Source organism: Caretta caretta, chromosome 22 (genome assembly GCF_965140235.1).
Source record: "Caretta caretta isolate rCarCar2 chromosome 22, rCarCar1.hap1, whole genome shotgun sequence".
Classification (NCBI taxonomy): Eukaryota; Metazoa; Chordata; order Testudines; family Cheloniidae; genus Caretta; species Caretta caretta.
In genome coordinates, this window is record NC_134227.1 from 7,833,529 (window position 1) to 7,858,432 (window position 24,904).

The 24,904-nt window shown below is 43.0% G+C and overlaps 1 protein-coding gene across 2 annotated transcripts in view; it reads right to left on the reverse strand.

Moving 5' to 3' along the window:
* The window catches only part of EI24 (EI24 autophagy associated transmembrane protein), a 38,378-nt gene continuing 13,474 nt past the window's right edge, over positions 1–24,904 (reverse strand). For both annotated transcript variants that reach the window (XM_048827499.2, XM_048827500.2), the window contains exons 2-11: positions 20,693–20,840; positions 18,133–18,278; positions 12,775–12,835; positions 11,744–11,810; positions 8,440–8,564; positions 7,260–7,379; positions 6,700–6,811; positions 4,076–4,187; positions 2,735–2,809; positions 1–502 (exon numbers count right to left, since the gene is read on the reverse strand). In XM_048827499.2, the coding sequence (XP_048683456.1) occupies positions 340–502; positions 2,735–2,809; positions 4,076–4,187; positions 6,700–6,811; positions 7,260–7,379; positions 8,440–8,564; positions 11,744–11,810; positions 12,775–12,835; positions 18,133–18,278; positions 20,693–20,734 (1,023 nt within the window). In that variant the 5' untranslated portion in view covers positions 20,735–20,840 and the 3' untranslated portion in view covers positions 1–339. The remainder of the gene's footprint in view (positions 503–2,734; positions 2,810–4,075; positions 4,188–6,699; positions 6,812–7,259; positions 7,380–8,439; positions 8,565–11,743; positions 11,811–12,774; positions 12,836–18,132; positions 18,279–20,692; positions 20,841–24,904) is intronic.

A 24,904-nucleotide genomic window follows, 5' to 3' on the forward strand; every position in this document is an offset into this window, starting at 1 on the left:
TGGATTACAAAACCATTCTTCCTGGGGTATGGAGGGAAATGGCACAGGAAAAGAGTATACAAAACAGTACAGGCACAGGTCTGTTACACTCTATAAAACAAGCACAGAGAACCCGGCTTTTTAAAACTCACAAAGGTGTTAAAAATCCAGACTTTTCCAGAGATTTCCATCCACGCTCTCAGTGTGACACAAAACCAATGTCCAAGTGGCGCTTACAATGGTGACTGGTGGGGAAATGCACAAGCCCCTTGGCAGAATGGGTCCTGCCCTTCCCTAGGTCACAGGGGCACATGTAGCAGCCAAGGATGACACACACACACACACCCCTTTGGTTGTGGTTCAGTGCCTCAAAGCAGCCTTCTGTTTGGCAGGGGATGAGCGAGGAGAGGGCAGTCTATCTACTGAGGAGGAGCTGCTCAGGGTGGACTGAAGGTAAACTGTCTTGTGAAAGAGTCTGTTGCTGAGGAAAACCACCAAGGAGAAGAGACGCAGCTGGAAATGGCTGAAACACAGAACAAATGCTGTGAGCTCCAATCCCAAAGTCTCAATTGGTGTCTCTTGCACACATACGCGTACGCACACACACAAACACATTAACAGAATAGTGCAGCAAGAAGCTCCCTTTGTCCGTTTTGATATTTTGCTTAGTATATTCTAGGATAATGAGTGTCTTCACAACACAGCCCTGGTCTACACTAGGACTTTAGGTCGAATTTAGCAGCGTTAAATCAATGTAAACCTGCACCCGTCCACACGATGAAGCCCTTTATTTCGACTTAAAGGGCTCTTAAAATCAGTTTCCTTACTCTACCCCGACAAGTGAATTAGCGCTTAAATCAGCCTTGCCGGGTCGAATTTGGGGTACTGTGGACACAATTCGACGGTATTGGCCTCCGGGAGCTATCCCAGAGTGCTCCATTGTGACTGCTTTGGACAGCACTCTCAACTCAGATGCACGATTGTTTGCCGTTGCTCTGACACAGGGAGGGGCGACTGACGACATGGCTTACAGGGTTGGCTTACAGGGAGTTAAAATCAACAAAGGGGGTGGCTTTACATCAAGGAGTATTTCAGGCAGGACTTCACGGAGGGTTCCAATAAGAAATGGTGCACCTAAGTTATTGTTCTTATTGGAACAAGGAGGTTAGTCTGGCCTCTGATTGATACATGGCTAGATTTACCTCGCTGCACCTTCTCTGTGAGTGACTGCAGTGTGACCTAGAGGAATGAGTCCCCTAGATGGGGGGCGGGGAGGGGGGTTTTGCAAATGAGTACAAAACAAATCTGATCTATTTCTTGTTTTGATACACTTCATCTATCTTTTACAACTTTGGCTGGCAGCAGACGGTGCAGAAGGACTGCATGCCATCCACATCTCATGGCTGCTCGGCGGAAGATGGTACAATAGGACTGTAGCCATCCTCATCTCTTGCCTGCCCGGCAGAAGATGATGCAATAGGACTCCTAGCAATCCGTATCGCCTGCCTGCTCACCATAAGATGGTTCAATAGGACTGACTGCAGGACTAAAGAGAATGACCTGATCAAGTCACTCCAAATTTAGTCCCTGCGCCCCTGTCTGCCCAGGCGCTCCTGATCGACCTCACAGAAGCGACCAGGAGCACCTCGGACATGACGATGACGGCTACCAGTCTTATTGCACCGTCTGCTGCCAAAAGGCAATGGGTTGCTGCTGCTGTGTAGCAATGCAGTACCGCGTCTGCCAGCACCCAGGAGACATACGGTGACAGTGAGATGAGCGGGCTCCATGCTTGCCGTGGTATGGCGTCTGCATGGGTAACTCAGGAAAAAAGGCGCAGAACGATTGTCTGCCCTTGCTTTCATGGAGGGAGGGAGGGAACGGGGGCCTGACGATATGTACCCAGAACCACCCGCGACAATGTTTTAGTCCCATCAGGCATTGGGATCTGAACCCAGAATTCCAGTGGGCAGCGGAGACTGCGGGAACTGTGGGATAGCTACCCACAGTGCAACGCTCCGGAAGTCGACTCTAGCCTCGGTACTGTGGAAGCACTCTGCCGAGTTAATGCACTTAGAGCATTTTCTGTGGAGACACACACACTCGAATATATAAAACCGATTTCTAAAAAACTGACTTCTTATAATTCGACCTAATTTCGTAGTGCAGACATACCCACAGATTAGTAGATACACTCTACAGTAATGAAGAGTAAAGGCCTAATGCAGGCACAGTTATCAAAACCCCCTGGAAAATGCAGGATGCCTCCATTCCATCCTTGTATCTACGTAGGGAGGACAAAGCAGACCCAATTATTCCAACCTTGGGGTTAAGTCTGTCTTGAAAAGCTTGAAGTTGCAGATAAGAGCTGAGCTGATGGCTGCCCAGGAATTGCAGGGTTTTGGCATACCCGCACTCAGCTCAGGGAGTGTGATGTAAGAGGATTTAAAGTTCAGTGCAGGTCTATCAATAACCGCAGAGAACCTTTCCCTTACCAATAACACACCCTTTTGAAGTGTTAACACAATGTCCTCTCTGTTTAATTTCCTCTATTTTAAATTAATCAAGGTGTCCCAACCTTTCATCATTACATGACCAATATCTTCAGAGATGTACATGGGCATCCCCTGACTTACCAAGCACAGTACTGCTAAAGCCCTGTTTTAGGTCACAGATTCGAGTGTCAGTTCATCCTGCATCTAGCATTATCATGTTAATTAAAATCAACTCTGAGTTTCCTAAGGAAAATACTTACTATGCTTTCCCAGGTGTCTTTGCTTCATTGGCGCTGATGATAAACAGAGGGAAAAGAATGGAGAACAGGCAGCCACTGCAAAGAGAAGACGGCATATTGAGCAAAAAGCCAATTACTATAGGTTGGTGTCATAATAAGGTTACACAGGAAAATGACCTCCCATGCAATGGAAGCTGATTTCAGGACATCCCTTCGCAGGGACTGGAGAAGGATGAAATGAAGCACCTTTAAACACACGGGAAATCAAACAGCCCAACCAAGGGCCACACTGAATTTATATAAATGGAGCAGATGACACCAGTCACAATATTTAATAAGGAAACACATTGTGCAGAGACAACATTTTCCAGCAGCTCACATCAAGAGAGAGTATCATGTAGCTTCCATAGGCTGCATCTGCATATTAAACAGAGATTGCTGTGGGCTTCACGGGACTACTACTGCAACCATCAGCACTTCACCGCAGCTTTAAATGAGACAATCTCAGTCACATGGAAGACGAGTAAAAGGTGCGGAATCAACAATGTAAATAAAGGACAAGTAACTCCAATAGAATCTGGGCATGCTTAAACCCTTCCCTGCTGGGGATCCACTACAGTGTTCTTTTAAGAGTAAGTATTCAGTGAACTTTCAGAAGAAGAGACAGATACACAGCTTGACACTGGAATTGGATTTTACCTCCCACATATATGCTGTCTCAGTGTCACCTTAGGCAGGGCTGACACAGTTAGAAATGCAGCTCATCACAGAGAAGCTTGTCTGCATCAATAAATCGTGGCCCCTGCTAGCTCTGCTTACTGCTCTACATTTTAAGTATAAGAGAAAACATGCCACTAATGTTGGCTCCATCTGTAAGAGTATTCCAACCGTATGGGAAAAGGTTACAGCAGAATCAGAGCAGGACGAGAAATCATAAAGCAAACAGCAATGACATCATCTCAGCAAAGAGATGATTTCTGAGCAGTGAGAGGATTTATAAGCTTTTCCCAGCCACTGTGCCTCCAGAATGGTCAATACAGTGAGGCAGGAAGTAGGGGAGATTCTACTATCCAAATATGTTTCATAGTTGTATGGTAGTTCGGTGGAAGAATCTGCACTACATTTCTGATTTTAATGGAAAAACCTTCCTTATTCCTCAATGTACTTTCCCCTCCAACTACTTATTAGCAGAGCTATTTCCCTATGGTGCTGTGGAAGCAGATATACTCCTCTGATCTGCAGGGGTTGGTGGTATCTTGGAGGGTGGGAATTTTGGGTGGTATTTGGGGGGACATGTTACCTCTGCATTCATCACCCTCAAAGCAAAAACGCCCAGTGCTCCCAATTTACAGTTGAAGTCACCTGATGATGTAAGAAGACTGCATTGCAGTGAGAAAAGCCAGTGGTAAACCAAATCCAAAGTAATAGGGCCAGTTCCTCTCAATGTTGGATAACCGTTGATGCATTTCAATTCCTAATAAAAACACAAGTTAATGTACAGAAATTTAAGGAACTAAGGCAGGAAAGTTTGGGATAAAGAGCATGTGTTGTCACTAAATCTCACATTTCTAGAGTGCCAGGCATCCTGAATGATCCCAAAGTAATTTATAAACTACATAAGGGAGCTGTATTGGCCATTCCATAGTTAAGGTTGCAAACAAGTTTCTATTATAAATTAGATTTTGGCTCTACCCTATAAAATCCACAAACAAAAGACATCAGCCTCAAAAGTGGTATGTGAAGCCTGAGACGACAGTAGAATTTTTCTATCATGCTTCAATAAAATCTGACAAGGGATCCCTGATTTACAACACCATAGAAACAGAGATGTTCTTCAGAGTGTAAAAACCTAATTGTTTTGCCACTTTTGTAGTAAAAAGCAGAATATAAACTTGGTTTACTGGACCCATTGAGTTGGTAAGACAAAAGGCACAAGACAAATAGCAGTTGATTAAACTCCAAGTTTAGATAACATCAAGACTTCAAAGACTAACCTCAGAAAAGCTGGTCAGCTCAATTAAAATATGGAGGACTATGCTTTTTAAAAAAATAATAGGTTTCTACCTTCTTCCCCACTGCTTTTTTTAAACTTTCTTGTAACGGTTTTTCCCCTTGATAAAAATCACATCTACCATCCTTTAAATGCAGACACATTTAGAATAAATGTGGCACTAATTTATCAGTGGACTGTAAAAATACAGAACACTTACGGTGTTAAATGAAGAATCTAATTTAGATTATGAACTTCCTGTATTTTTATGCCTAAAATGGCCTGCAACGTATGGTGTGATACAAAATAACGCTATGTTCGGCTGAAACTTCACTAATAGTTGAAGGTAGGTGGCAAAATTAAGTTATTCCAATTGGGAAAACTGAACTAACACTCCTCTTGTGAAAAGTAACATGGGATCTTTTGTCAGCACAAGTTTTCAAGGCATCTCTCTCTAATCTGAAAGGAAAAAGATACCATCATTTCTTTTTTCTTCTATTACCTTTGCTGGAGAAGATTAAACAATTAAAACAATTTTACCATAGGTGTGAGAGACAAGTAAATGTTCATGTTCTGCATGTCTGAATATGTGCATTACAAAGCAAGAGGTGGCTGGGCCTACCTGACATTCATCATCAGGCTCCTTCCCAATCCAGAGCTCTAGCATCAGAAATGGAAGTTCTCTTTTCTTCTAGTGTTTTTTCTCTAGCTGAATTTAGAATTCAGATTGTTCCAATGATGGTAAGATTGCCTCTTTGGATTTAGTTCCTGGACTTAATTTCATGGAGTGAAAAATATTTGGAGCTGAAAAACCACTATACAAGAGAACCTTGTTTTTCCCTGGAACTAAGAATTCTATGGTACGCTGCAAACCAAGTCAGACAGGGACCAAATCCAAGGCTTTCAAGTGAGAACCACCAGGAGAATTTCAGACTGCATCTGGCCCTCAAACAAATGTTTATTATTCTACTCATCTTCCCTGCCCTGCTTCAAACACCATGTGACTATTTCTCATCTCTGCTATAGCCTCAGTGAATAGGCAGGCAAGAGATTCAGCACAGCACAACCAGAGCATTCAGTCACAGAAAAACAGAGAAGGGCAGTAAGTCATCTATAGTGGCCCCTTCTCAGCCAGTGTTCAATGGATTGTGAAATGATGTATGTGTCTGTGCTGCTCTCACACCTTGATGCCAGAAAGGGGTGGAGTCAAGATCCCTATCAGGATTTGGATTCACACTACAATGGAGCATGCACCAGAGAAGGATTGGCTGAGATGTCAGAGGTGCCAGACTTCAGACAAGATGCTGAAGTCCCATCTGCCCATCTCTGGTGACTGTTTCAGGTGGAAATGTTCCCACAGCACCTTCTAAAGAAAGTCAGGGATAACATGCCAGTGTTGCAGCCAACATTCCTCTCTCTCAATAGAACAGTCTCTTGGACCACAAGTGGTATGGTTGATCCATTGCCTATGTAGTCCCCCTAACAGCAGGATCTCACTCCCAACTGTGAGGTGCTTTGGGGTGCTGCTCTGTTTTATCCATCTTATTGACGTGTCTCATCTTTGGGCAACACCTCTGCTCCTATACTCAGGCCCATTACTGGGACACTAACATCCAAATATGGATAAACAGGCGAGACCATTTATTAGAATAGTACAAGTGAAAATCATCTCCTAGTCAAATCCCTCTCGTGTAAACAGCACAATAAATCGATCAGCCTAGTAAGGTTTAATGCTCTGAAAAAACAAATTTGCAAATACAGCAGAGATTCATTCTCTAAAGAGAGGCTCATATTCCATACTCTTGAGGTGAGGGAGGAGGAAGGGTGACAGAGAGAGAGATCACTTGGAAACATCCCAAGTTACTTGTCTGGATAAAATGTGTTTGAAACTGGATTGTCCTCCTATCGGGAAGCTTATGCATTTAAAATATTCCCAGCAATGCAGAATGTCCCCAGACACACGCTGTTAGCCTTGGAAGTGAAGGGTAGCACTAACCTTTATTAAACCAGCGGTATTCAAAGCAGTACAAGGAGTAGAGCAGCGACATGTGCAGGAGGCTAACCAACTGGCCAATGATATCAATTGGGAAAAGGCTCACAATCATCCCCTGCAGAGGAAGAGAAGAAATTGATTGAGTTTGCTTTCTGCAGTGGTGGATTTCTGTACAGCACAGCAGGGACACAATACTTTTATCTTTACCCTAGCAAGTGATAGGGGAGCACAATTAGAGAGGACCTTGCTTTCTTGTAGTTTTAATTTTATTCTCCCGCCCTCCAACAGAACCATCCGAACCCCACCTTCCTTCTAGCAAAGCTCATCCTGTCACTTTGGGAACACCAATCAATTTGACCACAATTTTCTGCATATAACAGTCTCCTGGTCACAGCTCCCCACTCCAGCCAAGAGGCTCTCTCTCTTCCAAGGCGGCCACTAATGCCAACAGCTGCATTCGAACAGCAGAATGGTTTGGCATCTCCCCCTCAGCATTTCACAGCTAATATGCACTTGGTTCTCTACTGACCCAGATACAGAACCCAAGATAGGTCTAATCTCACCTGGATGAGAAACAGTGCTTGCAGGAGGAGGTTAAATAGCATGTCAGCAATGATTTTACTGACACTGGGAAAGGGCTGGGGCTTTCTTCCGGAAACCTCAAATGCCAAATCTGCTATGTCCTGAAACAGAGAAACATTTCAGGGAAACGAATTTACAAAGACAATTAACACGAGTGACTGCGCTACTGATCTGCAGTCAGCATGCAGATTCCACTGAGTACACTTTCAGGGTGCAATCTTGTTTTCTTACTGATGCAGTAACAGCTTTAGCTCAGCAGCTTATTAGACACAGTAATAAGGGTTTGCACTTTTCATTCAAGGTGCTCAGAGTACTTTAGAAACCTGGGTATCATTAACCCCATTGCTACAAATGGAGAAACTGAGGCACAGAGTCCAAAGTCATTCAGTAAGCCAGTGGCAGAGCTGAGACTGGAACTCAGGTCTCACGACTCCCAGTCCCTTTCTCTAATCACATCACCATGCTGTCTCCACTGCGTATTTTCCAAACATATTGCCAATCACATAACAGTGATGATTTCTCCCAAAAAGCAGCAAGCCATCTCTCCACCATCATGAAACACAGTGCACATATTCCACAGTGCACCTGCCAACACACTCAACACATCTGGAACAATAACCTTTATGCAGAAATGTTCCTTTTATGGCATTATACAGAACAGAGCACATGGCCGTCCACATGTTGTCCAAATAAGGGCCACACTAGTAGCTTGTTTGGCCCAGAAGACCTTACGAAATAAAGCAGGTTACGGCTCATTTACAGAGGTGCCAGTCTGTGGAGGCTACTTGTTCCAGTATGCAATGTTCCATCTCAGTCTGACTGGCCACCATCGATACGAAAAATAAAGGAGGCTGTGGGTTGTACTCTTGCTCTCTGGTCTTAACTGACCCACCCGAAACACAGCATATGCTATAAGAAAAGGAGTACTTGTGGCACCTTAGAGACTAACCAATTTATCCGATGAAGTGAGCTGTAGCTCACGAAAGCTCATGCTCAAATAAATTGGTTAGTCTCTAAGGTGCCACAAGTCCTCCTTTTCTTTTTGCGAATACAGACTAACACGGCTGTTCCTCTGAAACCTAGCATATGCTATGTCACTTGTTTAATGTGAACTCCTGCTCCCATAGCTACTGAGGGCTGTTCCGCATCCTCCTCACCTACCTGAAACCAGATGGCATTGACGACTTTACTGAGCACAAAGAGAGGAAGGACCCAAAGGGCACCGAAAATAGAGGTGAGGATAAATTCCAGCCAGGACCAGACATCACCATGTAGTGAGGGGTCACCTTCAAAATAAGAATACAGTCCCTATCAGCAACATGCACATGGGATTCTCTTCATTTCAGACTGCACAACCTACGGTTACAATGGAGAAATAGCTAATAGCAGCCTCCTTTGTACAGAGGTGATAGTCTGGTCCTACTACAAAAAGGGAAATAGATAAAACCAGGAAGGGCCATTTCCTACTTCCCTTCTTTACAGACCCATTTTCATGCACCTGCTCTTTATTTACTTCTAATAATATCCTAGCTGCAGTACTTCCATAGGGAACCAGTGGTTAATCCTATGGGAACATTTGCTTTGGGACTGCCAAAAAGCATCCTACTGGTTCAAAAACAATGGCTTTCGATTTCTTGTGGTATAAGCAGGAACATAGTTTCCTCTTCCATCATTAGGAATAAGGTTTCCGGCTTTGACACTTATTTGCTGAAAACGTATATGGATGGGAAGAGAAAGCATTCCGCAACTAACATGTCATGCAGCAGACACATGGGAAGACAGACAGCTCTCGCCTATACTCAAATACTGTTTTGAACAGATGTTATCAAAGCTGTGTGTTTTGGTTCTCAGGAGAAGAGAGGCCCAGAACACCCAGGAAAAAAATAGGGTTCTCCTTTGTTTTGACGGATAACTCTGTAAGAGGTTTCTAATACTTGTAGCGAGATTCCCTGACCTATCTGCTCCTCAAGTGCTCGCTCTAATCAGCATTCTGGTCCCTGCTCTCCCTGAACACTCAGAGTGGGAAAAGGGAAAAAGAAGCAACAATTACAGCATGCACATCATGAGCAGACCAGACATCTGAACAGTGGGGAAAGATGACCCAGCAACAGGAAGAAAGGGACAGAGATGAGAGTAAAAGGACAGAATGGAGTAAGGCAAAAGGGTAGAGAGTGTCAGCAAGAGGGAAAGGAGGTGGACAGAGATGTGGGGGGAGGCAAGAGAGAAGAGGGTAGGAGACAAAGAAAAAGAGAAACAGTGTTAAACAAAACAGAACTAGAGGACGGGAGACACAGACAGGTCAGGAGACATAGGGTAAGGGTAAGACATTTGCCTGTTTAGGTACTTATATGGCGTCCATCACTGTAGTGCTAGAGGACCTCCCAAAAATTAAACAGTCAATATCACTGACTGTATCTCCCTTTCTTCCCAAAAAGTTCTTTGTTTAGATAGTTGGAGCTTTGCTGTATGTGTTTGTGTTATGGGAGAAGAACTTACTCAGGGACAAAGCAACCGAAGATCAGTTTTTCCTGTATTTTCAGTGTTCTCCAAGCCCAAAAACGCTTGGCAGCCCTACTTCTAGCTTGCCTCACGTCAGCACTTATTGGGCATGCCTGTGGCTGTCCTGGATCTATGCTGAAGCTCCTCCTCGTATGACAGAAAACTGGAAGCAATGTGACTGTATCACACTGCTAACAAACAGACTTCCACTGACACTAAGAGGCACACCCCCAACTCCTCCTGGCATTCACCCCCACAGTTCAATACATGTTACTATTCACATGCACTGAGTTTTAACATGTTGGATTTTACATTTGCTTTCAGTATTAATGCTTAATTTCAATGGTTTTAAGAAGAATATGAGGATCATGAAAATGAGTGGAGACTTTTCCTGTCAGTGTGATTAGTAATACATAGCATTTGCAATCCATGCCACTTAACTTAAAAAGCACTTTACAACATTTAAATTAGGACTCTTCCAAAATATAAAATGAATTGTCTGGGATAAAAAGTGTTAACAGCTTTAGACTTTACTGGCTGGTCAGAGAATACACCAATTAAAAAACAACTCATCCCATGTCTAATGGTAACTTTCTATGTTACATATTGTGAACTCTATGAGAAGCTACACCCCCAATAAAGAGGAGTATGTACAGCTTGTGAGAAATTCACTCTGAACAGTATTTAAATGAAAGTAATTATAAACAGCAGCAGGATTCCCACATGGAGAAACAATAACTGGGAAACTGGGAATGGGCGACAGGGGATGGATTGCTGGATCATTCCCTGTTCTGTTCATTCCCTCTGGGGCACCGGCACTGGCCACTGTCAGAAGACAGGATACTGAGCTAGATGGACCTTTGGTCTGACCTAGTTTGGAGGTTCTTATGTAACTAGCTTAATACTAAAACAGCATTCCAAAAAAAGGTCTTCCCCGTTTCCCCGTCTGTTAGCAGAATTGCCCATCAATCTTTCTATCTGATACAAGCCATGCTAATCAAGTCACTGGAACATTGTTTAACTTTGTCCAAGTGTGCTTTTTAAGGCTTACGTGTCAGTTTTCACAACAGAAAAACAAGAAAAAGAAAATCTGGCTGAGATTTTCAAAAAGGTAAGGAATGTGGATGTCCAATTCTCATTAATTTTAATGGGACCTGAGCATCCAAATCCCATAGATAGTTTTAAAAATTTTGATCTGAGTCAGTTCACTAAAGAGGATATGGCAGCATTAATGCATGAAAAACACAGGAAGAGGAGGGCACAGCCCACACTGAGTAGGTCAAATCCTGAGTTGTACTGAGTCCTCACATCCCTCACTCAAGTCAGTGGGAGCTGCGAGGCTCAGAATTTCTAAGGACAGAGGTGACAACCTGTGGCCCCAGAGCCACATGCGGCTCTTCAGAAGTTAATATGCAGCTCCTTGTACAGGCATGGACTCTGGGGCTGGAACTACAGGTGCCAACTTTCCAATATCCTGGGAGCGGGGTGCTCACTGCTCAACCCCTGGCTCTGCCACAAGCCCTGCCCCCACTCCACCCCTTCCCACACCCTCCCCTGAGCCTGCCATGCCCTTGCTCCCCCCCTCCCACCCCCAGAGCCTCCTGCATGCCATGGAACAGCTGATGGGGAGGGAACGGGAGGCTCTGATCGGCAGGTGTGCTGGTGGGTGGGAGGTGCTGGGAGCAGGGGGGAGCTAATGGGGGCTGCTGACGTATTACTGTGGCTCTTTGGCAATGTACATTGGTAAATTCTGGCTCCTTCTCAGGCTCAGCGTGGCCACCCCGTCTAAGGATTTTGCTCTCAGTTAAAGACTTGAGAGAGGGAAATAACTCAAGGATGGAGAGGCAGGATGTAGGGGCACTTGGCAGTAGTGTCGCCTTAGTCTTCTACACAGATACTGATAATTATTTACCCTGAGGAGAGCTGATGTCCTAGCACTCTTTACAGAAACAAATTATGTACTTACCAATTATCTGTGCTGTGACTGACTGAAGTACAGGTATAAATACTCGGTAAAACAAGAGGAGACTAAGCTAAAGGAAAAAGGAAACAAGGAAACCATAAAAGTGGTTTTGTTAATGACACTTAAATGTTCACTTCTATTACTCTTATCTCTATCCATCAACCCAATCTGCAATCACTCCAGAGACTCTCAACTGCCTCCACGTGTCCATCTCCTGCAGGAACCCTACTAAAAGTACCATCTTGTCTGACTGCACTGCCATTGCCATGCTGAATGGCTTTGGCAAACTGAGAGGCTGTTTCATATTTGGCACCTAAACACCTCTGCATCAGATGGGGCAATAACTTTCATCTACAGTGACAAAGATCCATAAACACTGATTTAAAGTGATATTTCATGTAGACATTGTGCATTCTCTATTAACAGCAAAATGTTTGCCTACCATCTATTAAACATTAAACACTATGATCCATCAATGCAAAGCGCTGAAAGATCGCTCCTCTACTTAAATACAACCAAAATATATAATTGAATTGTTTCCTTTCAACATTTCCATGTTAGTTCCTCACCCATCAGGACAAAGTCTAATGGAAGATGAAAAGAGACAAGTGATTTATTAGCCTGCAAAATGCCTACTACAATCATGAATAAACCCTATCAAACTCATTAACACCTATTGGAAAGCTGACCGGAGTAAATGTACTATTCGATTCAGTGGAGCAGCACTACAGATTTCATTTGATCAGCAGGCGAACAAGCAGCATTAGGAACTTGAGAAACAGACTCCAGATTAATATAATGGTCTGCTTAGGGAATACAGTAGCTCAATTATATATTTTAAGGAGGGTCCCCCTTTATATAAAACATCAAAACTTAGAAACTTACTGGTTTCTCTCAATTCATAATGCCTTCCATCTTAGCCAGGCAGCCAACCTGACAGATCACCTCTGAAACCACAAAAGCACTGAAGCAGTGCACTGGTTTAAACTGGTGCTTCAATTTTTAAATTAGGAAATAAAAAAAATTACACTTACCCAGAATACGCCTCCATTCCATGCACAACATTGAAAAATCCGGCTTACTATCCGAGGTTCACTGGAGAGCAATAATACACATGCATGAGAGACTGTATCACTGTAGCTACTTCTCTTCAAAGCAAATTATCCCCAGCATCCTGGGTCACTGAGAACCACTTTTATACAATAACTTAAAGAAGAAATGTGCTGGGTGCCTTCAAAATATCTAGAATCATAAATTCTATTACTAGAATTAAGTTGGTAAATCAGCAGCACTGTAATGCTCCAACAATTCACCACACAAACTCATGACATATGCTCACTGCAACACACAAGTTAATTTTTCAACGCTTATAGAAAACTAATGCTGTTGTATCAGAAAGTCCATTTCAACATACTGTTAATTCCCAGCAGAAACTATTTTAAAATGGAATTAAAATTGAGATTATATATCAGTAATTTAGAGTAAAAGACTTTACAAGGATGTTGTTGTTATTCCAAAAACAAGCATTAGAAATCCAGGAAATTCAAAGTTAAAGGTTCAATTCAAAAATCCAAACATGTTAAGGCATGGAAATGCACAGTTAAAACATCCATGCAGTGACTATTCAATTATGATTAGTGCATAACTGTATCTGTAGTCTCTCCACTGTAATAAGAGTACATGGCCTTCATCCATTAGTGCCTCTCCAAAGTTCTTCCATCTGACCTCAGAGATTCCTAGGAGATGCCAGGTGTATTGTTCCATTTCATACACGAGTTCTTTCAACTTCCTTATTTGTCTCAATGTCCTAACATTCCACGTGACTATGGTGATGTTATCTCTTCCACGGATCCTCTTTGTTGGGGTTACACCAATAGTATACTTGTCACGTCCGCCCTGGTGGGAGACGGATGGCATGGTCATTATTAACCTGGGCTGTGACCAATCCGATATGGACAAGGTTGACTTGCTCATCGTATGGTATGTCTTGGGCAAATTTCTAACCTGGCGGAGCCCATCCTTCTCCAGGCAGCCCCCTGTTAGTCGCCTCTTACGACACGCAGGAGGAGCAGTGGGCCTATTCTGTCCCCGGACCCACAGGGGAAAGTGGAGAGGACAAACATGTCAACGGCGTAGGATTTATTGTGCAGAAAGGTATCAAGAATTCAGGATTTGGAGGCCGCCCAATATCCAGCCGGCTTATTTCCATCCATCTAAGGCAGTACCGTTCAGTATCACAGTGGTACAAGTCTACGCCCCTACAACAGACTATGACAATGAGCAAATTGAAGTTTTTTACAATCAGCGCCAAGACATCTGTAAGGTACACAAGAAAAATATCCTGATTGTACAGGGAGATTGGAATGTTACAGTGGGTACTGGCGCACAGGCAGATTGGCGAGATTACTGTGGCCCTTTCTGTGATGCAGTAACCAATGAGAGAGGACTGAGACTCTTGGAGTTTGCCAGCTATAACAATCTGGTTCTTGCAAACACATTAGGAGCACATAAAGCATCCAGACGATCAATGTGGCATGCACCTAATAGCCTACCTCACAGTCAGATCGACTACATCATGATGCAAAACCGATTTCGTTCTGGGATCAATAGAGCTAAAACAAGGAGCATCCACTGTGTGGATATTGGAAGTGATCTCGACCTTGTGATGCTATGCTTTTGGCTGTGGCTAAGGAAAAATCATCAGGCCAAAGCTCACCAGAATCAAGTTTGACTTAGAAAGACTTGGAGTCCGAAGCATTGCAGAGTCATTCCAAGCAATGACTGGCGGAAAATTTGCCCCGCTGCTTGCTCTAGAGGAAGACGTAGAAACATCATTTCAATACTGTAATGAATGATACTGCAATGGACATCCTTGGGAAACACCACAAGAAGACAAAACCTTGGGTCACAAATGAAACACTAGAATATGTGACATTGGAAGAGAGCTCAAGAGAGACAAGAACAGCACTGAGGGAGCTGATAAATACAGAACGATTGGCAGAAAGATCAAGAAAGGAATGAAGAAGACCAAGGAGATACAGATAGAAAAACAATGCTCTAAAATACAATAAAAATAGCAAACGAGCCTTCCAGGTTGTAAAAGATCTGAAGAAGGAAAGATGGACCAAAGCTAACGTAATTCAAGACAAAGAAGGGAACAGTCTTACAGAAGAAAGGGACATCATCAATAGGTGGATAAACTACTGCTCTGATCTATACAACCACCAGACACATGGAGATCCTAGTGTCCTAGACAGCCCAGATTCAACAGAGGAGGATGTCTTTCCAATACTGCATGAAGAAGTGGAGACAGCTGTGAAATCACTCAAGAGCAGAAAGGCTACAGGTATTGATAACATCCAAGCCGAAATGATGAAATTCGGAGGAGAAATAGTAATAGATGTACTCACCAAGATCTGCAACAAGATCTGGCAGAATGGTGAGTGGCCCTCCACGTGAACACAGTCACTACTCATCACTCTGCCAAAAAAAGGCAACCTGCAGCTGTGTCAAAATTACCAGACCATAAGCTTAATTAGCCATCCCAGCAAAGTGATGTCGAAAGTCATATTGAACAGACTGAAGCCACAAGCGGAGAATTATCATCGCTGAAGAATGTGCTGGAAGAAGTACCACAAAACAGATTTTCAACCTTCGTGTTCTGTGTGAGAAGTACTTACAACACCAGCAGGACGTCTACCACGTCTTTGTTGACTTCAAGAAGGCGTCTGACAGAGTATGGCACAAAGCTCTCTGGGCAACCACGAAGAAGTACAATGTTGGTCGTAAGCTTATTCTTACCATTAAACAACTGTATGCCAAGGCCAGCAGTGCATTTCTCGTCAATGGCACAATAGGAGAGTGGTTTCGCACCACAGTTGGAGTCCAGCAAGGCTGCCTTCTTTCGCCCATACTGTTCAACATCTACTTGGAGTGCATAATGACTGATGCCCTAGAAGATCACATATGCATAGTCAGCATTGGGGAGCAAACAATCTCAAACCTTCGGTTCGCTGATGACATTGACGGCCTGGCAGGTAGCAAAGATGAACTTGCCAACCTTGTGAAATGACTGGATGAAACCTCCGCAAAATACGGCACGGAAATCAGTGCAGAGAAAACCAAGCTGATGACAAATGGGATCAGATCACATATCACTGTCAGTGGACAAGAGCTCGAGACAGTGAAACAGCTCAACTATTTGGGGACAATCATCACTGATGAAGAATTAAAGGCAGAAATTCTGGCAAGAACTGTGCAAACAACAGCAACAGTGGCAAAGCTAAAGCCTATTTGGAGGAACAAGAACATCTCCCTGGAATCCAAACTGAAACGGCTGCACGCGCTAGTCATTTCCATTTTTCTGTGTGTGAGACATGGACCCTTACGGCAGAACTTGAACGGAAAGTACAGGTAGTAGAGATAAGATACTTTCATAAAATCCCGGGCATCTCCTACTTTGACCACGTCACTAACGAAGAGGTCCGCAACGTCATCACCCAGTGCGCTGGGTCATATGAAGACCTCCGGACGACCATGAAGAAGCGCAAGCTGAAGTGGTACAGCAATGTAACAAGATCATCTGGCCTATCCAAGATCATCCTCCAAGGAACAGTACGGGGAAGAGAAGAAGAGGTAGACAGAAGAAGAGATGGATTGACGACATAAAAGAGCAGACAGGAATGGACTTTGCGGAGACTCAAGCATTGACACGCAATCGTCAGGGGTGGAGACAATTGGTTGATTGTTTATCAATGATGGTGCCCCAGTGACCAGTGCGGTTATAGGAGTGATGATGATGTATCTGCAGTCCCAGGTTACATTAAACTGATTTTTAAAGACACGTTCAATAATTAAAACTTTGACTAGATGACCCTTGTGGTCCCTTTTAACCCTATAGCTCTGAGTCTATGCTATCACCACAGAGCAGAGTTAAGGTTCTTTGGTGCTCTATGTTCTCTGGGGCCATCCTCTTCCCTTATCTCTCTTGGGGAAATCTGGAAGGCAGTGGCCTTTTTGAAAGAGGGCAGTTCTATGGGAACCTCTGTAGAACTTTATTCATCAGTCTCTGCTGTAGAAAGTTTATTATGAAGAATAATAGTAAAATATGACCATTAATCCTAAAATAATTATTCAAATGCAGCTAATCCATGAGATTTCAGTACATTAACTGTCTGGAAAGTCTGAAGAGTTGCCTTATTCGATAACTAAAATCATTCAGGGCAACAACAACAAAAAGACAGGCATATGGTGCTATTTCTTAAAAGACTGACTTTTTATAAAGTAAAAATTAACGCAAATTAACTGATTTAACAAAGAGGTTGAATCCATGCCTTAGGTACAAAAATAAACCTAACCCTCACCAGAGAAGCCAGAACAAGTGCTACCGTAATTTGGAGACTAGACACCCAAGGTAGAAATCCTGTTTTGGTCACAAGTGGCAATAAATTTGAGGATCTCTTCCTAGTCCTTAGTGGATGTTTCTTCCACATCACTGAAGAACATGGTATGACTGTGAAACAACAGTTGTTTTGGATGCCCAGGACAGGACTAAGAGAGCCCTGCAAATTTCTGAAGTGTGATGGCAGAACTGTATGTGGAAAGCTTACTCCCAAATCCCACAACTGCCAGCACTGCATACAATATCTCTTCTGTAAGACAGTCACAGAATACAGGCACTGGATCAGACTAATTACCCACCAGGTCAGTGTCCTTTCTCCAGCAGTGGCCAGTACCAGATGCTTCAGAGGGATATGTAAAAATCCGTGTTCTGAATTGGCTTATGTCTTGATGCATGAGGGTTTATAACTCTATTTTTTAGTCCTCTCCCATTAACCATATACAATTTTTGAATCTTTCTAAGCTCTTGGCCTGAATGATATCTCGTGGAAGTCACTGCCACAGGTGCCTTATGTAAAAAGTGTATCTCCTTTAATCCATTTTACATTTGTTACCTTTCTGTTTCAATGACAGTTGGCTCATGAATCCAGTTTTAATTGGAAAGTATTTCAGAGAGATTCTGACCCCATGGACCTTCAGTCAGTAGGTTCCTACTATTAAGGGGCATATTTTCATCCCAATGCATGGAGGGGTAAGCATGGAAATCCTCACATGTGCAGAGGGAAATAGCAGTCTAAATGTCAAATCTCCACACACCTCAAATTCCCTATCTGGACTACTCTGAAATATTATATATGTGAACAAATGTTCTTGCAGATTATTCCCAATTCAGTGTGACTTTCTGTTTTCCCAGTTATTTAGGACCTCCATAGTCCTAGTCAGAACCATTGTGCTTACAAATAATTCTCTGTCTTCCCTGTCCTAGGAGATGGTAGGTTGAGAAGGCACAAACAAATTTGTTAAGTCTTTAACACTTAAGCTCCTTTACTCACTTCTCCAGCTTCCTCTCCTCACTCTGAGCTCTCCGCTGGGCAAGCACGCTGCTTGCTCTCCTTTTTCTCTGCTCTTCTCTTTTCTGTTGGATTCGGGCATCCAGCTTGGAGATTGTGCAGATCCCCCAGATGGAGTCCTTAATTCCCTGCAGACACAAGGAAACAGGACACCTGAACCCAACATACTTTGGGTAGTCAAAGTAAAAGTTATATAGATTGATATATATATCAATAGAAAAATCATCTTCATAAAAATTACATATATTATCTGCAATCCCCTATATGATAGAAACGGAAAGAATTTTACAAATCTCTTCATTATGATCATTGCATCAGTTTACTTTTGCACACTTCAGTCAGCTAGGGACAGTAAAAACCAGCCTGGGCAGTTTCACTTTCTGGTGCATGCACTGGCCTAAACTTCTGTCTTTGGGCTACAACCTGTGCAGAGGAAGGTACGAATTATAAAACAGTTTCCCTTGCATTTGTTTTTAATTTTATGTCAACATTTCTATTAATATTGGCCTTTCAACAAAAAAATTTTAAACAAGACCTACATTTCAGGGGTACTAAATTGTGCAGTGGTTTCCCTTTCAATGAAAATCTCAGTTTAGGTGGGTCTGAGAGGCTTATATATAAAACTGCAGGTGTGCATGGCATTTTAAAAGACAAGGTCCCAGCCTCAAGGAGCTCACAGTCTAGTGTAGACAGATAATTAATGACGATAACAGTAGCGGGATAACTGTCACAGTAGCAGGATAACAAAACAAGGAAGTGGGGGAAATGCTCCCGGGACAACAGTTTTGGCACACGCGAAAAATAAAGGCTATGTTGCTCTATTTTTTTATGTCATCTTGGCCATGCTCAAAAGCGGCAACAGAGAGCACCTGTGGCGAGATCAATGGCAGAAGGAGACACAAAAGTCATGAGCTTCTGAGGTGGAATTCCAAGGAGAATAGCGAGGCTGTTAGGAGTAGCCAAGAAGGGAGAGGTTGTTCTCTTTGGGACAGTTTGGCCACCTGTCCTGTGTTCCCTCAGCTCCCATCATTCCCTCAGACCACAATTTGGATGAAAGCCAGCAACAGTACTCCGTCAGGAGGAGAAGCCAACACTGTTAATTGTAGTCAAGGTTCAGTTCAATACATTACACCAACTATTTTCAGTGGCCCAGTGACCTAAATCACACACAGTTTAGGCATCTCTAAAAGGGACAGTAGAAAGTAATTAGTTTTTTGTTTTTTTTGGTTTTTTAAAAGGTGTCATTTCTTGTTGACTTCCCATTATTTATAGCCCCTCTCTCAGAAGCCCGAGAATCATTTCTTTCCTTGTCTGTTTTCTCCTATCTGGCAAAAAGTGCTTTTTCTCCTGCCAATTTGTGTATAAAGCTGGAATTAATCCAGTAGGGTTTCTTTACTGCCTTGTTTTGTAACACAAGCTGATAAGTGAGATTGTCGCAGACATTTGAGGCATAGTTATTAGTTTTTTAATGCTGTGCTATCAACAGAAGTATCAATCCACAAGATAGTGTTTCAAGGATCTCCCAAGAACTGGTTCACTTTATTTGTAATTTCTCACCAAGAGTGGGGAGTTATTAGTATAATTTATGATATATATCTATTATCTTGTTAGCTTTTTTAATCCATGGAGGCAGAAAATATAAGGGCAATAAAATACAATTACACACACATTTAGGATATGCAAGGCATCTGTGGTCGAACGCAAATCAAAATTTGGTGTTTACACTACTTGATCGTGTCCTCTGGTTACAAAACCAAGGCAGTTTGCTCTTCCTGGTTGCAAAGAAACATCAGCTCCATGTTGCCCAAACCCAAACCCTATGTTAAACCCACAAAGGGCTCCAGAAAGCACTTAAGATATTTCCAACTTTTTTTAAAAACGGGTGGGGGAAGCAACATCTTCTTAACTAGGTCGGAGTTAGCCTTTCACCTGTGGGCCATCTGTTGCAGCACCATCCAAATCAGCTGTAATCAGTCAAGCATTCCCATCACAAAAAATACATAATTGATCCCTTTGATGGCAGAGTGATTAAGGCTCAATTCTGCAGGGCGCTCTGCAGCACACAGAGACGTTTGGAGGTGCAGTGGAGGCTCAACGTTTGTCCAGACCATGCTCAGCCGTGTGAGTCTGTAGTGGTATCATGCTGAACAAGAGTAGCTCCCTCTTATTTCCACACACTCAAGAGCAAAAGAATGTCAATGAGTGGAGTTGGAGGGAGATTAGAATCCTGCTATTTGTGTGTGATCCCACACATATAAATTAGGTACACAACCACTATTCTGCTCCATATTTTTTTTAAAAAGGTAACCAGGAGTGAAACTTGAGGTTACTCCTGGAGAGGATATATTCTTAGTCCACCATTGGATACATGGAAAGGGAGGCACCAAGCGTTAAAGAACAGGATATAATCTGAATATTCAAGACCTATAATATTGATTGGTCTCTAAGTTTATTTTGCCGATAAACTCACTATGCCACTTATGCAAGGGGAAAAAAAAGATCCTGAAGAGATTCTGGGCTCAAGACAAATTGAGAGACTTACCCTGACGAGATCATGAAGGAAGGTTTTCACACTGTCTGCCATCTCTACTCCAGCATCACCTCTGATTCCAAAACTATCAACTACAGGGAGAAGGGAAGAGAAGAGCCCAAACCTCTGTCATCATGCAGAGATGGGAAACTGATGGAGCCTGGCAGAGAGAAAAGGAAACATTATCATGGTAGATGTAAACAAAGAATTCCTGGTTTACGCATTGGTGTGTGTCATGGAATTGTACGTTTAATAGCATCTCAACCATTTTAAACAGAAGGCAATATTTGTCCAGGCTACATGAATAATTTAACACTTACTACTATATTAATGTGCAGCATTTCTGAAGAAAAGGCATGACAATTGGAAAACACATCAGTAACCAAAGGTTTGAAAGTTGTAAAATTCAGACTTTTGAACTAATGAAATAAAGTTTTACATTAACTCCAGTCTTCATTGTTGCAACCCGTATCTAGGAATGAAGCCATATATCCTGAAAAAGCTGCTAGTACAAAATGCAGCTGCCTATCTGCTTACAACACAAGTCACCATGAACACATCATCCCAGTACTCTGCTCTCTGCGATGGATCTCATCAAACAACTGTCCAATTCAAGATATCTATCCTGATACACAAAGCTCTCCATGGGATTAGCTTCTACCTATTCAACAGATTACTTCTTAAAAGCTGTGGCTACGGTTGCAGATTTGTCACAGTGGTGAAAATGTCACAGATACCATGACTTCTCCATTTGTCCATGACTTCCATATGGGAAGGTCCTAGGTGGGTCACCCCAACAACCTCTTCTCTACACCAGGTTGGGTGGGGGTGTTGGAGAGCTAGCTCACCCTACACTCACCCCAAGCTGCAGTTCCTGAGACCCCTGGGGTTGGGCCCAGCTCCCTACTCCAAGCATTGCAACCTGGCACATGGGATCGCAGCACCCTTCTGTAATGACAGAGCAGTGGCCAGGCCAAATTTGAGTGAATGGCACTGTGACCTTTTTCTCAGGTCGCAATGCCATTCACTCAAATTTAGCCCGCTGCCCCGGGGTGGCCAAGCCAAACCTGAGCAGAGCTATGAGCCGATGTGCCAGGTCACAATGCCTGGGACACAGGAGCCGCTGCTGCCCATGCCCTGGGTGATCACAGGATAGGCTCGCTCTCAACCCACAGGCCCAGCCATGTGGGACAGGAGCCACCACTGAGGGAGGGCCCCCAAACCAATGGCCTCCCCTCCTCACTATAGTGGGATTAGGGTTGTGGTGCCGGGGTGGAAGGTACTGCTGAGGGCAGTGACAGCAGTGAAGAAGGATGCTGGCCTATCATCTTAATGAGACACAGCTGAATTTCATTTGTACTGCTTTAAAAAAAAAAAATCACAAATCACAAAAGCTATGACTTTTACTAAATTAACTGTGATTGCTCCATCATTTTTAATAAAAAATGCCATAAAAAATCTGCAGCCCTAGGTATGGTCCCAGCTGAAGAACAAAACTGTTGACCAATAGGGAAAAATGCATGAGTGGGAAGACAAATCTTTCACAAGAGAAGGTCCTAGACTCTGAAACCACTCCCACAAGAGGGAAGAATGACCATGGGCCTCAGTACATCAAAACTCCTAGATTTCCTATATGCATCTCCAAAGTGGCAAAAAGGAAAGTTATATGAAGATTAACAAGCCCCTAAACAAGAAACCGTATGCAATGACAGGTGAGAAAGTATTCAGGCCGAGGCGAACAGTGAAACAGCGGGACAAAACCCAGGTCAGAACAGGGGATGCATTTGACAAGCAGAGTTCAAATTAAGTTCATGACTTGTTTTGCAAATGTTTTGGAAATACAAGCTTCTCCTTGCTCCAGAGCTAAGGACCCTTTACACAGAAAGACCTAGTGTAGTCTACTTCAAAGAAATAAGTACTGCACGAGGTAAAGGGCACACCAGAGGAGACAGACAAAGTGACTTAGGGTTTTGACTACATTAGGGATTTGTGCACTGTCACTCGTGTACATTGATGCAGCTACACCATAACAAAACCCAACATGTGTGTGCTGCACCATTGTAAAGAGGAGCTTGCACCAGTAAGACTTAGCCTTACTTTAAATATTCTTTCATGTATTCTGTAACTTCGTAATACAAGAGGTCACCACATCATAGTCTTTACTGTTATATTTTAGCTGAGATGTGTTGTGAATTTTTTATGTTTTGCTTCTTTTAAAGAAAGCAGATTTATTGATTTTCAAGACTAACTGGTATGGTTCTATGGTATTTTGACAAAAATAATCCTAAGTGACAACTTATTAGTGTTACGGAGTTGCAAAGGGCTAGTACTGGCTGCAATGCCATCCTGGCTTCATCGGTTTCTCTAGAATTGAAGCTTTTAAGTTTTTTCTGGTTAGGAACAAAACCCTTCTGGTTAGGAACAAAACACTTCACATACACAACTAACACAATGTCTGCAGACAGTCTAAAATAGCAGATCTGAAGTCTAATAGTGATAAGTTAAATGTCAACATTGTTATCTATTTAACTGCTGAACATTTTAACTCTAAATATTAAGAGTGAATCTGTGGACAAATCTGAGTACGACAATTATTCTCCAAAAACTCTGTTTGAGACAGACTGTAAATTCCTTGGTACAGTTGTGTTTTACAGAACACAACTGGCAACTAAACAACAATTTGTCAACCTATTCCAGCATGATGCACAACTTTTCACGTTCTTCTTCCTGCAGGAGCATACAAATGTATAGCTATAAAAGTGAATCATTTAATTTCTACAATAACTGAAGAGTTATAGGTTTCAGAGTAACAGCCGTGTTAGTCTGTATTCGCAAAAAGAAAAGGAGTACTTGTAGCACCTTAGAGACTAACCAATTTATTTGAGCATGAGCTTTCGTGAGCTACAGCTCACTTCATCAGATGTATACCGTGGAGACTGCAGCAGACTTTATATACACACAGAGATCATGAAACAATACCTCCTCCCACCCCACTGTCCTGCTGGTAATAGCTTATCTAAAGTGATCATCAGGTGGGCCATTTCCAGCACAAATCCAGGTTTTCTCACCCTCCACCCCCCCACACAAATTCACTCTCCTGCTGGTGCTAGCCCATCCAAAGTGACAACTCTTTACATAATCAAGTCGGGCTATTTCCTGCATAAATCCAGGTTTTCTCACATCCCCCCCACCCCCATACACACACAAACTCACTCTCCTGCTGGTAATAGCTCATCTAAACTGACCACTTTCTTACAACTACAATACCCACCTGCAGAAGTAAAGAAACAGATTGATAGAGCCAGAAGAGTTCCCAGAAGTTACCTACTACAGGACAGGCCTAACAAAGAAAATAACAGAACGCCACTAGCGGTCACCTTCAGCCCCCAACTAAAACCCCTCCAACGCATTATTAAGGATCTACAACCTATCCTAAAGGATGACCCAACACTCTCACAAGTCTTGGGAGACAGGCCAGTCCTTGCCTACAGACAGCCCCGCAACCTGAAGCAAATACTCACCAACAACCACATACCACACAACAGAACCACTAACCCAGGAACTTATCCTTGCAACAAAGCCCGTTGCCAATTGTGCCCACATATCTATTCAGGGGACACCATCACAGGGCCTAACAACATCAGCCACACTATCAGAGGCTCGTTCACCTGCACATCCACCAATGTGATATATGCCATCATGTGCCAGCAATGCCCCTCTGCCATGTACATTGGTCAAACTGGACAGTCTCTACGTAAAAGAATAAATGGACACAAATCAGATGTCAAGAATTATAACATTCATAAACCAGTCGGAGAACACTTCAATCTCTCTGGTCACGCAATCACAGACATGAAGGTCGCTATCTTAAAACAAAAAAACTTCAAATCCAGACTCCAGCGAGAAACTGCTGAATTGGAATTCATTTGCAAATTGGATACTATTAATTTAGGCTTAAATAGAGACTGGGAGTGGCTAAGTCATTATGCAAGGTAGCCTGTTTCCTCTTGTTTTTTCCTACCCCCCCCCCCCCCAGATGTTCTGGTTTAACTTGGATTTAAACTTGGAGAGTGGTCAGTTTAGATGAGCTATTACCAGCAGGAGAGTGAGTTTGTGTGTGTATGGGGGTGGGGGGGATGTGAGAAAACCTGGATTTATGCAGGAAATAGCCCGACTTGATTATGTAAAGAGTTGTCACTTTGGATGGGCTAGCACCAGCAGGAG